This window comes from Pseudorasbora parva, chromosome 10 (assembly GCF_024679245.1).
Source record: "Pseudorasbora parva isolate DD20220531a chromosome 10, ASM2467924v1, whole genome shotgun sequence".
Classification (NCBI taxonomy): Eukaryota; Metazoa; Chordata; class Actinopteri; order Cypriniformes; family Gobionidae; genus Pseudorasbora; species Pseudorasbora parva.
In genome coordinates, this window is record NC_090181.1 from 45,471,003 (window position 1) to 45,486,795 (window position 15,793).

The 15,793-nt window shown below is 43.2% G+C and overlaps 1 protein-coding gene and 1 long non-coding RNA gene across 2 annotated transcripts in view; both read left to right on the plus strand.

The window, feature by feature from the left end:
- The window catches only part of LOC137090471 (membrane-spanning 4-domains subfamily A member 12-like), a 31,364-nt gene extending 21,984 nt beyond the window's left edge, over nucleotides 1-9,380 (plus strand). Inside the window, exons 5-7 of the mRNA XM_067454433.1 lie at nucleotides 4,075-4,185; nucleotides 8,496-8,630; nucleotides 9,369-9,380. Coding sequence (XP_067310534.1) covers nucleotides 4,075-4,185; nucleotides 8,496-8,630; nucleotides 9,369-9,380 — 258 coding nt within the window. The remainder of the gene's footprint in view (nucleotides 1-4,074; nucleotides 4,186-8,495; nucleotides 8,631-9,368) is intronic.
- Nucleotides 9,381-9,398: 18 nt separating this feature from the next.
- On the plus strand, nucleotides 9,399-10,148 carry LOC137091650 (uncharacterized). The gene is made up of 3 exons (XR_010908112.1): nucleotides 9,399-9,477; nucleotides 9,569-9,640; nucleotides 9,779-10,148. It is a non-coding gene; the product is annotated as an uncharacterized lncRNA (long non-coding RNA).
- Nucleotides 10,149-15,793: the final 5,645 nt, after the last annotated feature.

Sequence of the window (15,793 nt, forward strand, 5' to 3'; positions counted from 1 at the left end):
TCTTAAAGGGGCCACACTATATTCCAGCTCTTAAAGGCGCCACACTATATTCCAGCTCTTAAAGGGGCCACACTATATTCCAGCTCTTAAAGGGATACTTCACCGCTTTTTCATATTAAACTATGTTATTCCCTTAACTAAAATGAGTTGTTAAATACCTCTCTCGTCTCAGTTCGTGCACTTAATCTCTCTGACGTGAGGTGATGATCTGATAGCATTTACCTTAGCTCTCTAAGCCCAGTTTATTCACTATGGAACCAAACAGAGATCAAGTTAGAAGTACCAAACACCTCCACGTTTCCCCTATTTAAATACAGTTACACAAATAGTTGAACGATCAAGTATGGTGACAAAATAAAACGTGGCGCGTTTCTAATCGGATTAAAAAGGAGAACTATAATGTATGGCGGAATAGCACTTCTGAGAGTACTTCGGCTCGGCGCAGTAAAAAGTCCCGGCCGAAACATCTTCCCTCACATCTCCCCTAACATCTCCCTATTGACAGAAATGAGAGAGTGAGGGGGAGGTGTGAGGAAAGATGTTTCGGCCGGGACTTTTTACTGCGCCGAGCCGAAGTACCACCACACTATATTCAAGCTCTTAAAGGGGCCACGCTATATTCCAGCTCTTAAAGGGGCCACACTACAGTCCCTGACAAAAGTCTTGTTGCTTATCTATTTTCTAGAAATACCTGATATTAACCTGACTTTTAATTAATTAATTGGTGTTAGAAATAGCTCATATGAAAAGCTAAAACCCTCTCAAATGATGTTTAATGCAATGAAATAAATAATTTTCATAGAAATATTAACGTTTTAAAATTTCACATTTAAAGAAATCTAGTATTTCACCATGTCAAACATGTATTCAAATGTAAAACCTACAAATAAGTAAGCAGTTATGATCAGCAATACTTTAATCAACTTGACTATTATTTATTAAAGAGCCATACAGGCACTTTGTGGGTAATGCCATTACAAATATGATATATATAATATAATTATTGCACAAATAGTATTTAGTACCAAAAGAATTGCTAATGCAAATACCTGTATAGGGAAGCTTTTGTCTATTCCAGTGTTTTCCAACCTTTTTTCAGTCATGGCACCCTTTGAACATTTTCAAAATTCTGTGGTACCCCCTCGCATAAGTTACACTAGAGGTGTAACGGTACAGATTGCTCACGGTTCGGTTTGTATTACTATTTTAGGTTCACGGTTTCAGGACAGTTCGGTATTTGCTATGTTCAGGGGAAAAAGGGCTACTGTCAAATGAAAATTTAAAAAAATAAGAACAAATAACTTAAATACAAGCAGCAGCACAAATAAATACTAATGAGCAAAGATAAGAATAAAATAAACAATGCTTTTCGGATTTTTCAGGTGGGTCTAACATTAGTTATTAGGTAGAGAAATGGAATAAAGTAATCAAATGTAAAATAACGGCATATTTAACTGTTTAAATAAAAAATGAATCCTTATTAAACTTACAAAAGCTATTCAATCAGGAGCAGTGAGTGGTGTCTTTATCTTTTGTTTGACATTAAACAGACAGCAGTAAAGGCTACTGCCCCTTTAAGACCTAAAGCAAGGATAGTCGTCGTATTTTCTGTATAAAGTTCATTTAAGGCATATACAGAATAGGCTTATTCAGACTATGTCTGCTTGGATCTCATCAAGATGGACATTCTGACATACTTTTTGTGTGAGTTTGTCCGTTTAAGCACAGGATTTGAAAGAGGACTCAATATTTGCGCACGTTGGGACTAGTGCACAGACAGATCTTCTCTCAGGTCACGCGAGTTCTCATTTGCGTCTTCAGGCGAATATACCCGCGTGATGACGGTGAAAATGACTGCTCATATTCAGACAAATGGCAGCACTCGCATGCATTAAACAAAGTTTACAAAGAGAGACCGTTTTGCCCACGTTTTTCTTTTATTAGCGCTGTTGAAGTGTATCACACTGAGGAGCCAGCACGTGTATCCATCGACAAAAACATACATAACGCATTATTGAGAGCTATTGAGCGCCGTGACCACGCGCGCTGCCGCGAGATAAACGCGTGTCGCAACTCTGTTATTTAACGGCTCTTGTTTTAACTGTTATGCCTCACTAAATGCGGCAAAATCCAACAACATTTGTTTAAGACACGCACCGAGTGTGTGCGAGTGAGTGAGTGAGTAAGAGAGGCGCAAAGGCGGAGGGAGAGCTAGGAAAATCCGGTGAACGAATGTGCGTGCGTCGTAAAAATATGTGGCGGCCGGTGTTGATTCTGTGGCGGGCCGCCACAAATTAGTCTATGTGTGGGAAACACTGAATAGCTAAGAAAGCAGTCTTGCATGCCTCCCAGAGTTCATCAATATTCTTTGGTTTCGTCTTCCATGCGTCCTCTTTCATCCTACCCCACATATGCTCAATGATGTTCATGTCTGGTGACTGGGCTGGCCAATCCTGGAGCATCTTGATCTTCTTCGCCTTGAGGAACTTTGATGTGGAGATGGAAGTATGCGATGGAGCACCGTCCTGCTGCAGAATTTGGCCTCTTTTATGGTTGGGAATATAAGAGGTAGCTAAGATTTCTTGGTATTTTAGACTATTGATGTTGCCTTCCACCCTGCAGATCTCTCGCACACCCCCATACTGGATGTAACCCCAGACCATGATTTTTCCGCCACCAAACTTCACTGTTTTCTGGGTGAATCTCGGATCCATTCTGGCTCCAGTAGGTCTCCTGCAATATTTGCGGCGACTGTGGTGTAATTCAACTGAAGAATCATCTGAAAAATCCACCTTCTGCCACTTTTCCAGCGTCCATCCTTCTAGCAGGCTGTGGGCCTTGGCAAATGCCACACGGTTTTTCAATTGTCTTTTGTTTAGTGCTGGCTTCTGGGCACTGATTCGACCATGGAGGCCATTTCGAGACAGAATCCGACAAACTGTTCTGGTTGACACAGGGACTTCAGGTGACCAGGTCTCGTTGATGTGAAGGTCTAGTGTACTGGGTTTTTTTTTATACACACTTGAGACCTAATTGATCCATTATTAGTCACAGGTCAAGCTCATATGACAAGGTGACAACACTTATGTCTTAGCAAAAATTGACTCAATGGGCTTTACCAAGCTGTGAATATTAGAATACTTTTTGAAAGTTTAGTTTTTCACTGAAACATTATCACAAAAGCTGGTGGGATTAAAATGAGCCATTTCTTGTAAAAAAATCTTGATTAGAAATATATTTCAGCGGCACTTTAGGTCAATTTGTACACAAGCGACAAGACTTTTGTCAGGGACTGTATATTCCAGCTCTTAAAGGGGCCACACTATATTCCTACTCGTGGAATATGGACCTCCTCCAGGTATGGTGTGGTACTGGTGTACTGCATTGATCTGTCCACCTAAAACACATTTTTTTGAAAAGGAAGAGGATGAAAGAGGCAAGGATGACATGGCTGGATGACAGGATTTTGTTTGAATGATAAATGAATGTATAAAATCCAGATTTTCTAATAAATAAATATATTTATAAATGGCAAACCCAACTTCACAGTGCTTAAGAAGGAGGAGAATACAATGTGCATAGATGTGCAAAGATCAAAATCTAAAAATAGCAAAGCAATTTAAACAACGGCAATTTGAGGTTCTTACTTTCATATAAAATGTGTATGCTTGTTCAAAAAATTTATAGATGTTATTTTCTTTTTTCTCTCTTTTTCTATGATTTTGTGAAGCATGTGATGTTCTTCTGTAATATTGAAGTTACCCTTGTAGGTTTTCAGTGTGTGTGTTCACTACTCCTAATGTGTGTGTGCACTAACTTGGGTTAAAAGCAGAGAACAAATTTTGAGTATGGGTACTTGGCTGTCACGTCACTTTAATAAAAAAAATAAAATAAAATAAAAACATTCATTTATATGCTATTTGTTAAAGCATTAAAAAGGCCAGTAGACTTGCACTTTAATCTCAGCTTTCTTATAGAACAATGACATGACAATTTACATATTTAAAACTGCAGTTCACTTTTATAAGTGTACTCTTACTGTCACTTTTCACATGTCAGCTTTTCCTCCTGTAGGTGAAGGCCTCTCTTATAATGAATGTGCTCAGTGCCATTACTGCAGTGATAGCCATTTTTCTGATGTCCATAGAGATGGCAATGCTTTCCGAGCGATGGGGGTACTATAAGGTATGTATATGGTTCTAGTGACACATGTTTAAATGTGAAGGTACTAAATGTACAATTTGCAATACTTTAATGTGATCTGTTTAAATGTGTTTTTTTTCTTTAATTGCTGTTTACTTGAATAGTTCACCCAAAATGACAATTGTGTCATCATTTACTTTGTAAGAAACTTATCAGAAATGATTTAATTTACATTTACATTTACATTTAATCATTTAGCAGACGCTTTTATCCAAAGCGACTTACAAAAAAGGGAAGAGTAATAGAAGCAACGGAACAGACAAGGCCAAAAACCTGTAAGAGCTGTAAGAAATCTCAATTAATTAGCACAATACACAACAATTTTTTTTTATTTTTTTTTTAAAGACAGACATCTACAACAAAAACTCACGTATGCAAAGTGCCGAACACTGGATTTTGATAGCTATGATAACAACCCATTAGGACTAAGGCTGTTGCCCCAGCTGTTGTCGTTAATGCAGATTCAGTGGCCCAATGGGTTGGTTTTGTATTCTAGCTAAACGCGCAGCAATAGCCATCTACAACAAAAACTCACGTACGCAATATACAGAACACTGGATTCTGATAGTTATGATAACTATGTAACATACCCGCCTGAAGGCACAAATCCGGATGAGAGACGTAGATATGATCCATGAGTGTGCGCTCTTGGTCGTTGCAGTGGTGATCAGTAAGTGCTATTCTGTATTGGTCAAGTGCAAATGGAAAAGATGTGTCTTAAGATGTTTTTTAAGAATGGCTACAGACTCGGCAGCACGAATTGAGATCGGCAGGTCATTCCACCAGGTAGGAACGGTCCAGGAAAATGTCCGTGAGAGCGATTTCATGCCTCTTTGGGATGGAACCACGAGGCGCCGCTCACTCGCAGAACGCAAGCTTCTGGAGGGTGTGTAAGTCTGAACAAGTGAATTTAGGTATATTGGTGCAGAGCCAGTGGTTGTTTTGCAGGCGATAACTAGTGCCTTGAATTTGATGCGAGCAGCCATTGGCAACCAGTGCAGTTTGATGAAGAGAGGCGTAACATGCTCTCTCTTCGGCTCATTAAAGACCACTCTCGCCGCTGCATTCTGGATCAGCTGCAAGGGTTTGATAGTGCATGCTGGAAGCCCAGACAGAAGAGCATTACAATAATCCAGTCTGGAGAGAACAAGAGCTTGAACCAGGAGTTGTGCAGCCTGTTCTGATAGGAAGGGTCTAATCTTTCTAATGTTGTATAAAGCAAATCTGCAGGACCGGGCTGTTGCAGTAATGTGGTCAGTGAATTTTAACTGGTCATCAATCACAACTCCAAGGTTTCTTGCTGTCCTTGATGGAGTTATGGTCGATGAACCAAGCTGAATGGAGAAATATGAAGTAATTCTGTCTTTGCAAGATTGAGTTTAAGATGATGCTCTTTCATCCAGTCAGAAATGTCTGTCAGACAGGCAGCGATACGAACAATGACTGTAGGATCATCTGGTTGAAATGAGAAGTAGAGTTGAGTGTCATCCGCATAGCAGTGATAGGAGAAGCCGTGTTTCTGAATGACAGAACCTAATGATGACATGTAGATGGAGAAGAGAAGTGGTCCAAGGACTGAGCCCTGTGGAACCCCAGTAGCTAGATGATGTGACTTAGACACTTCACCTCTCCATGACACCCTGTAGGACCTACCAGAGAGGTAAGACCTGAACCACTGGAGAGCAGATCCTGAGATCCCCGTCCTCTTAAGTGTTGACAGGAGGATCTGGTGGTTAACTGTGTCAAAAGTAGCAGACAGATCCAGCAGAATGAGCACTGAGGATTTGGAAGCTGCTTTTGCCAGTCTCAGTGCCTCAGTTACCGAGAGCAAGGCAGTCTCGGTCGAATGGCCGCTTTTGAAGCCGGATTGGTTGTTGTCTAGGAGGTTGTCCCGTTCAAGAAACATAGAGAGTTGATTGAACACAACTCGCTCAAGGGTCTTTGCGATGAAAGGCAGAAGGGATACCGGTCGGTAGTTTTCTAAAAGTGCTGGATTCAGAGAGGGTTTTTTAAGCAGTGGGGTTACCCGAGCCTGCTTAAATGCTGTGGGAAAGGTTCCCGTGTGAAGAGAAGTGTTGACAATGTGAGTGAATGCAGGGGTGATTGAAGAAGAAATAGCCTGAAGGAGGTGAGTGGGAATAGGATCAAGTGGACAGGTAGTAGGGTGATTGGAAAGGATGAGTTTAGAAATATCTGCCTCGGAGAGCAGAGAGAAGGATGGAAGCGTGCTCGTGTTAGTTGTTGAGATGTGCTTATCAGTTTGTGATGAGGAGAACTGTTTGCTAATGAGAGCTGTTTTGTTGGTGAAAAATGATGCAAAGTCATCAGCTGTAAGAGTTGATGAAGGAGGGGGAGGAGGTGGACAAAGGAGAGAGGAGAATGTTTTAAAGAGTTGGCGAGAGTCAGAGCAATTGTTGATTTTGTTGTGGTAGTATGATGTTTTAGCAGTGGAGACATTTGTAGAGAAAGAAGAGAGAAGAGACTGATAAAAGGCAAGGTCAGTATTGTTTTTAGATTTCTGCCATTTCCTCTCTGCCGCCCTGAGTCCAGAGCGATGTTCACGGAGAACTTCAGACAGCCAGGGGGCAGATGGGGTGGGGCGGGCAGGTCTGGATGAAAGGGGGCAAAAACTGTCTAAGGAGGATGTTAGAGTGGAGCAAAGAGTGTCGGTAGCACTGTTAGTGTCCAGTGCTGAGAACTGAGCAGGTGGAGGGAGTGAAGATGAAACCATAGTGGATAGGCGAGAGGGAGAGAGTGAGCGTAGATTACGCCGAAAGGTAATCTGTGTAGGAGTACATTTTGTATCAGGAGTCAGTATGAGGTTAAGAGTGATGAGAAAGTGGTCTGAGGTGTGTAATGGAGTAATTAAAGTGTTGTCCGTGGAGCAGTTGCGTGTGTAGACCAGGTCTAATTGGTTACCTGATCTGTGAGTAGCCGTAGTAGATACTAACTTAAGGTCAAATGAAGTCAGTAGAGTGCTGAAGTCTGCAGCTAGGTGTTTATCAAGATGGATGTTGAAGTCACCAAGCAGAATCAGTGGAGTGCCATCCTCAGGGAAGCTAGAAAGTAACACATCCAACTCCTCCACAAAGTTACCGAGGTGACCTGGAGGACGATAGACCACTACCACATGGATTTTAACAGGGTGAGTAATAGTGATTGAGTGCGATTCAAATGAATTGGCCAGTAGAGACGGTAATGGATCAAATTTCCAATCATTTGAGATAAGCAAACCAGTACCCCCACCCCTCCCAATAGGCAGAGGAGTGTGTGAAAAAGTATAATTGCTTGAGAGGGCTGCAGGAGTGGCAGTGTCCTCTGGTTTGATCCAGGTCTCAGTTAGGGCCATGAGGCTAAGCTGAGAATGAGTCCCAATAGATGAAATAAAGTCTGCTTTGTTTACAGCCAACTGGCAATTCCAGAGACCAATTGGAATAAAGAGTAAAGTAGCAGAGGATGTTAGGATATAGCGCAAATTATTATGATTACGGCGTCTCGTGCGTACGGAGCGTGATTTACGAGTGCTAGTAGTTATAATTGAGATTTGAAAGCACATGGTGAATACAAATCAGAGAAAAGGCCAGATAGGAATTATAAAAGAACCGAACACAAATAATGAAAAGTAAGATGATACTCAAGTGCCTTGCCGGGGTCCTTGCTCGGGCGGAGTTGCACTGGGAAGAGTTGAAGTCTTTACACTCGTAGGTCTTCACACAAGGAGGGCTTCACACTGCCGCTTCCGCTGCCGCGGACTATCACGCTATTTATACTCACTTGAGTATCGTTATTGAAAGCAGCTGGGAACGCCCCCAACAAATTCACTCCCAACGTGGCAATGACCAAACAAATGCTAACTCAACAAATGCTAACTCCCACACACACCGAGAGAATATACCAAAACTAATAATACACACCTCTGCACTACACAGACACACTTATCCAACAACAAATGAACAAACAATCAAATGAGAAAAGTTACAAACACTTACAGAGTAGTTGTCTATCAGTCAATTGAATTGCTCCTAATTGAAACTAATTTTTACTTATAAAGATTATGCTGTTCAGTCTTTTACATAAAGTTGTAATGATTAACGACTGGAAATTATACTTCAAAAGACACAAAAGGCATCATAAAAGTTATAAAGTAGTCAATGTGGCTTGTGTTTCAAGTGTTTGAAAGCAACATGAAGCCTCTTCATAGTGTAATATTAACTTTTAGCACCTCACTCAATATAATTGATGGGATATTATTTGTAATCTACTTTTATATGATCTTGTTGAATATTTTTCAGATAATTTATCTGGGGATAAGTGTAATAATGCTGGTGTTCACCATTACTCAGTTCATCATCTCCATCTGTATCTCAGGATTTGCCTGTAAAGCCACCTTTAGAGACTCTACAGTGGTCAATGTGGCTCTAAACCAGGTAAACAAGTTACTGGAAATGATGGAATTACTAGATATAACCCGAGTGGCATTCAGCTTTATCCCAACAACCTATTCCCCTTTTATTTCTTTAAGTATAGATTAAACAAGCCACAACCAAAGGAACAGCTATCAGAATGGAAAGAAAATATAAGACGACCAGGGGTCTCATTTATAAAGCTTTGCGTAGATTTCATCCTAAAAGTGTGCGTACCTACAAAAGCTAGATTGTGCGAAAGCACAAACAAATTCTCAATTATAAAACCATGCATACGCCAGAACCTGCGCAAAAAATCCTTTATAAATCACAGCCAGCAGCAGATTGTGCGTACGTACTTCTCCACTCTGTCTCCTCCCCGAAATCACCATATATGGAGCTGACAATGCTTAGTTTTACTATGCATGTCCTCATCTGCATATCATTTGCATCCACCAAGTTTAACACTGTCAAAGGTAAAGACATTGAAAAAAATTAGATATGGACTATAAATTCCATTTGTGCCTTACACATTACATTGCTGAAAATCATTCAATATCCTTTTTCTGTTGTAGAATAACTATCTAAAAATATCAATAAAAACTAAATTGTATAAAATACTTCTCAGGTAGTTTTTTTAATAAAGAATTATTTTATTTAAAAAAATATTTCATTAATTTTAAACACTTCAAATCAAATAAATGTAACCGGGTGGAATTAGAATATAAAGCCCCGACACTAAATGTGTACTTCCCCTTTAAGAGTGGCCACTAACGATGACGCACTAAGAGTGCGATAGAGACAGGTCGCGTGAGCAGTGCATGAGAGATGAAGTCCATGTTAAACATCATAGTTTAAATCCATTATCTACGTGAGTAAATGTGATGATAATCCATTAATCTGGTGTAATAGACTGTGTTTATTTCATCCTGTTTATGTGAAATGTGTATTTTATGGTTAAGGTTCAGGATGATCGGAGAGTTTATGTGATTACATGTGACGAGTGTTACAAGTTCTCGAGAAAACAGAATTTGGTAAGTGTACAATGTCATGTTTAAGTGCATAATGTATGTGAAAGAAGTGCATAGGATCATGTGCATGTTATATTTGATTTCCATAATAGTTTAAATTCGTCTGATAAAGATGCTGACCGTTGTTTTGTGTTTGTGTAGGGTGCCACTACCGTGTTTGTGACTTTGTAAAGTATATTGTTTTACCCTGAAAGTGTGCCCTAATACTAGTAATAACTAGAAATTGAGAAATTGACACTAAGAAATCTGTTTTATTTTCTGTGACGATCTTCTTGATAAATCTTAGTTTGAATTTATACACAGTTAGAGGGACCCTGTGTGGTGAAATTGAGTATTGCTATTTCTAATAGCATTATAACATGATTGAGTGATACTGGGCTATCACCTGTTTTATGTTAAACTATTCATTTAACATTCATTAAGATCACAACGAAGAGAATCTTAATTGATTGAGTTTAATAAATCACCCAAATATACAATGTAATTAAGTGTCAATTGATTTATTTTGTTAACTGGCAACAAAATTTGGTACCAGGAGTGGGGTCTTTTTTTTTATAACTCAATATTGCCAGTGATAGTTAAGTGTTAGTGGCACAGGGGTAAGCAAACACGGTAGTGGTGAAGGCCTGCGGTGAGAAAGGAGCTTACTACGGCCCGACGGAGTGTTCCGCGCAGAGCAGAGACGGGACGTAGGAAGGTGCCAGGACGTGACAGAGTGGTGACGTGTGTTTCCCGTGGATTTCTGAAGTAGGCACGAACTGTCCCTTTTAGCTACCACGTTCAAGACTGTGACTTGCAACATGTCTGACCATTCAGAGGGGGAAGAGGACGACATTCGTCTGAAGTTGAGAGAACTGAGTCAAAAGCACGATAACGCAATGGCTACTCTTGAGTCTTTGAAGGGTGGGCTTAATAAGACTTATGTGTATGTACCCCGAGAACGTCACATCAGCCCATTCACCGGGGATAGCGAAAAAGATGGGAGAACAGTAGATGAGTTTGTAGAAGAGGTTGAGCGTGCTTTAAGAGCCCGAAACTTTACACCCAATGATGAGTGTGATTTTATTATGGCTTTGCTGCGAGGTGCTGCATTAGAAGAGGTTCGGTTGCGAAGTGATGTAGACACTGATACAGCCACTGACATACTCACTTATCTTAGAGAGGCTTTCACTGATAGGCGCAGCAGTGCCCAACTCCTCCAGGACTTTTATAGTCGTAAGCAGAAAGAGGGGGAGGATATTCGTGATTTCTCTCATGCACTAGCTCAGGCTCTCGTTCAGATTACTAAGCGTGCACCCGAGGCTGTGGGAGATGAAAAGATAATGCTAAGAGATCAGTTTGTAGAGGGCATCCGAGACCCTGCACTCAGACGGGAACTTCGACGATATGTAAGGGACAAGCCTGAGTCTTCTATGGTAGAAGTGAGGGAGGAAGCGTATCTCTGGGGCTGGGAGGAGCCGTCTGGGAGGGTTCGAACTCCTAAAAGTCGAAGTGGTCCGTATGGCTCCTTCAGTGAAAGCGCACATTGTGCAGAAATGAAAGCCATGGGCCATAAGCCTGATGCTTTATCCAAAGTAATGGATGTAGTCACTGAACAGGGCAGGCAGATCCTTGAGTTAACACAGGCTGTTAAAAGCTTAATGACACAGCAACAGAGGGCTGGAGGCCTGCAGGGAAACAACGCCCGAGCCCAGTTACGATTCACTGAGGATGGCAAGCCCATATGCCTAAAATGTCAGGAAGCTGGGCATATTGCAAGAAATTGTCCCCAGAAACGGAACTTTAAGAAACCTGCACCCCTTTCCAGTGAGTCGGGAAACGGGACGCCCGGGTTGCTGTGAGTCAAGCAATCCAGGGCCAACCTGTAGACTCAAGTCATGAAGAACTGCTGAAGCGGGCAGTAGGGACATGTCCTCAAGTAAACATTAAGGTTCTTGGTTTGGAAGTATCTTGTCTACTGGACACGGGCAGCCAAGTGAGTACGATATCTGAAAGTTTCTTTCGACAGCACTTGGGGGGTGATGATGAAGACATGCTTTCGACCACTGGGTGGCTCAGGCTTACGGCCGCCAACGGGCTGGACATCCCGTACTTAGGATATCTTGAGCTAGAGGTAGAGACGATGGGCAGGAAAATTCCAAATTGTGGTTTCTTAGTGGTAAAGGATCCTCCGCTCTCTTCAAAAGCTGTTTCCTGCATTGTGGGGATGAACATCATAAGTCGGTGTCGGCAGATAGTGCAGTCTGAATTCGAGGCTCCATGGGAAGGGGGGCTAGAGACTGATTGGAGGAACGCATTCCAGCAGGTACAGACGTGTGATGTTCCTAAGAGTCGCCTGGCCAGAGTGTCAGGGAGGAGTAGGGTCCATGTTCCAGCGAGCTCCATAATTACTGTAATGGCAAAAGGGTGGACGGTGAGTGCGGAAGGTGGAAGCCAGTGGCTGCTAGAGCCAACATACTTAGCTTTGTCAGGAGGTGTGCTGGTTATGCCGACGGTGGTAAGCTCAAACCATTACGAGGGCCCTGTCCAGTTGCTTAACCTGTCTAGTGAAGATGTGTGGCTGCCCCCTAGGACTCGCATCGGTGTTCTGTCACAAGTGAGGGTGGTGGATAATGACCCAGGACACAAAGTAACATTCCAACGTATTTCTGCCAATTCCGAAGAGATCTCTATGGGGGTCAAGTCACCGCCAAGGCAGGATCCGTGGTCCAAAGTGGTATCCCAGCTGGACATCGGAGGTACGGTCGAGCAGCAAACCGAGTTGAAAGCATTATTAGCCGAATTTGCCGATGTGTTTGCCGTAGAGGAAGAGGATCTTGGATTTACGGACAGGGTACAGCATGAGATTAACTTAGTGGACGATGTGCCTGTTAACCTGCCGTATCGCCGAATTCCACCGAACCAGTACAGAGAGGCAAAGGAACATATAGCGCAACTGTTGAGAAAAGGTGTTATCCAGGAGAGCTCGAGTGCCTATGCATCTCCAGTGGTGATTGTGAGAAAGGCTGACGGTAGTATTAGGTTGTGCGTTGACTACCGCAAACTAAATCTGAAAACCAAGCGGGACGCCTATCCACTACCACGAGTGGATGAGAGTTTTGATGTGCTACGAGGCGCCCAGTTCTTTTCAAGCATTGACCTGGCTAGTGGTTATCACCAGGTGGCTGTTGCAGAAAAGGATCGGCACAAGACAGCCTTTACCACACCTTTTGGGCTGTACGAGCACCTGAGAATGCCAATGGGGGTTTGCAACGGGCCTGCAACTTTCCAAAGATTAATGCAAACAACCATGAATGATCTCATTTTTCAGATTATGCTCGTTTATTTGGACGACATCTTGGTGTTCTCCAAAACGTTTCCCGAGCATTTGGTGAGGCTGAGGTCTGTGTTAACAAGGCTACAGGAGACCGGGCTTAAAGTGAAAGTAGGTAAATGTCATTTCCTACAATCTACAGTGACATTTTTGGGACATCAGATATCAGCTGAGGGTATAGCCACTGACCCTAACAAGATTTCCGCTGTGAAGCAGTGGCCGGTACCCACCACTCTGAAAGCTCTGAGGTCGTTTCTTGGGTTCTGTGGCTATTACAGGAGATTTGTCCCTGGCTTCTCAAAAATCGCAGGGCCGCTGCATGATCTAGTCAACCAATGTCTGAACGAAGGACCACCAGCCAAAGTGAACCAAAAAGTGATCAGTGGGTGGAGTCCTGAGTGTCAGGCATCCTTTGATGCTTTGAAGGAAAAACTGACTAGTGCTCCTGTGCTCGGATTTGCTGATTTCTCTGCCCCATTTATCCTGGAGACTGACGCAAGCAACCAGGGATTAGGAGCCATCCTTATGCAGCAGCAAGAAGGAAAAAAAAGGGTAATCTCTTATGCAAGTCGGCGGTTGCGGAATGCTGAACGGAATGACAAGAATTATAGCAGCATGAAATTGGAGCTGTTGAGCCTCAAGTGGGCAGTAACTGAAAAATTCAGAAGTTACTTGCTGGGTTCGAAATTTACCATCATCACAGATAATAACCCACTGTGTCACCTAAACACCGCCAAGCTAGGAGCTCTGGAACAAAGATGGGTGGCGCAGTTAGCGGCATTTGATTTTGATGTCCAATATCGACCCGGCCGGTGTAATCATGCTGCAGATGCATTGTCTAGGCAGCCCTTGGCAGGGGAGCCTGTGATGGACCTAGAAGATGTTGAATATGACAATTGTGTGACTATTTGTAGCATGGTGCGACGTGGGACTGCTCTTGATGCTGAATTGGTCAACGCTGGAATTGAGAGATGTGAAGTCAGGCAGATGCGTGCCATGGATACGGGTGAGCTGGCAAGCACTCAGGAACAGGGGAATACCCCTGTGTGGCCTGGCTATTCTAAAGAGCAGTTGGCAGCATTTCAGAGACAAGATCCAGTGCTGAAAGAATTCAGGGTCTTTTGGGACCAGAAACGTAAACCTGCAGGCTTTGAAGTAAAAATCCTGTCGAAACCAGTACGCTCGCTCCTGAAGCAGTGGAAGCGACTAAGGGAAAAGGATGGATTGTTGTATCGCGTAGTGGAGGATATGCGTCATGGGGAGTGCTTACAACTGTTGGTCCCCATCTGCTTAAGAACCCAGGTGCTTGAGAGTGTGCATGCTGGAATGGGGCACCAGGGGATTGAAAGGACCCTGCAACTGCTGAAGCCTAGATGTTACTGGGTGGGGATGTATGGAGACGTTGAGCAATGGATCAAGAATTGCCAGCGCTGTATTCTCACAAAAATGCCTCAGCCTAAAGTACATCCGCCCATGAAGTCATTCCTGGCTAGTCGGCCTCTAGAGGTGGTGGCAGTAGATTTCACTTTGCTGGAGCCAGCTACTGATGGAAGGGAGAACGTCTTGGTTGTCACTGATGTGTTCACCAAGTTTACGCAAGCTTTTGCAACGCGGGACCAGAAAGCTGACACCACAGCTAAAGTTCTCTTGAGGGAGTGGTTCATGAAATTCGGAGTCCCAGAACGGCTACATTCAGACCAGGGCCGAAATTTTGAAAGTGAGGTGATCGCAGAATTATGCAAGCTGTATGGAGTGAAGAAGAGTCGTACCACCCCCCATCATCCAACTGGAAATGCTCAGTGCGAGCGTTTTAATCGCACCCTTCATGAGTTGCTTCGGACACTTCCCCCTGAGACAAAAAGACGGTGGCCTGAGCATCTGGCAGAGCTTGTCTACGCCTACAATGTTACCCCACATTCGACAACAGGGTATTCTCCATTCTATCTGTTGTTTGGTGTGGACCCTCATTTGCCTGTAGATGCATTGGTTGGAAGAGAATCGGGGGCAAAGCCAACTCATGACTGGTTAGCAGTCCATCAGAAACGCCTGAAGGAGGCTCATGAACGGGCCAAGGTCTATACTGGAAAAAAAGCAGCGGAGCGGATTGATCTTTCTCATGATAAAGTGTATTGCCCGTCCATTGAGGTTGGCCAGATGGTATACCTAAGGAATCGACCCCTGGGAAGGAATAAGATACAGGACGCCTGGCATTCGACCCAATACCGGGTGATAGAGATTCAAGGGACCACACATACGGTGGAGCCTGTGGAAGGAGGGCCCATCAAAAGAGTGAATAGGGTAGATCTCAGACCCTGTGTGCATGTTCCCACTTCAGTGGCTCGCAAGAAGGATGTTGAGCCTAATGTTGAAATGGATGGGTTTTCAACCGTGGATGAAGGTGATGAGAGCCTGGAGGACGGTCTAGTGCTCTTGGAATGTACTGGCCCAAGTAGAGCTCAAAATCTTGCAGAGACTGAAACTGAAGTTGAAACTGAGACAAGAGATCCAGAGGTGGCTTCTAGTGATCCCAAGGTTCTGGACGGAATAAATCTTGAGGAAGGGTTTCAGGAACAAGGGGAGGTTTCTAATTTGCCCTCATTTCGAAGGAGCACCAGATCTAATGTGGGCCAACATTCCAATCCATATCGCGAGCCTAGATCAGCTCTTAGTCACAATGCAGTGTCAGAAATGATAGCTAATTTAGGAACAGTGTTCTTCAGAGAAGCTGTCAAGGAGTTGAGAAATTCTTACACTGTCACCGAGGACGTTGACCAGTAAGCAGGGGAGAATGTAACCGGGTGGAATTAGAATATAAAGCCCCGACACTAAATGTGTACTTCCCC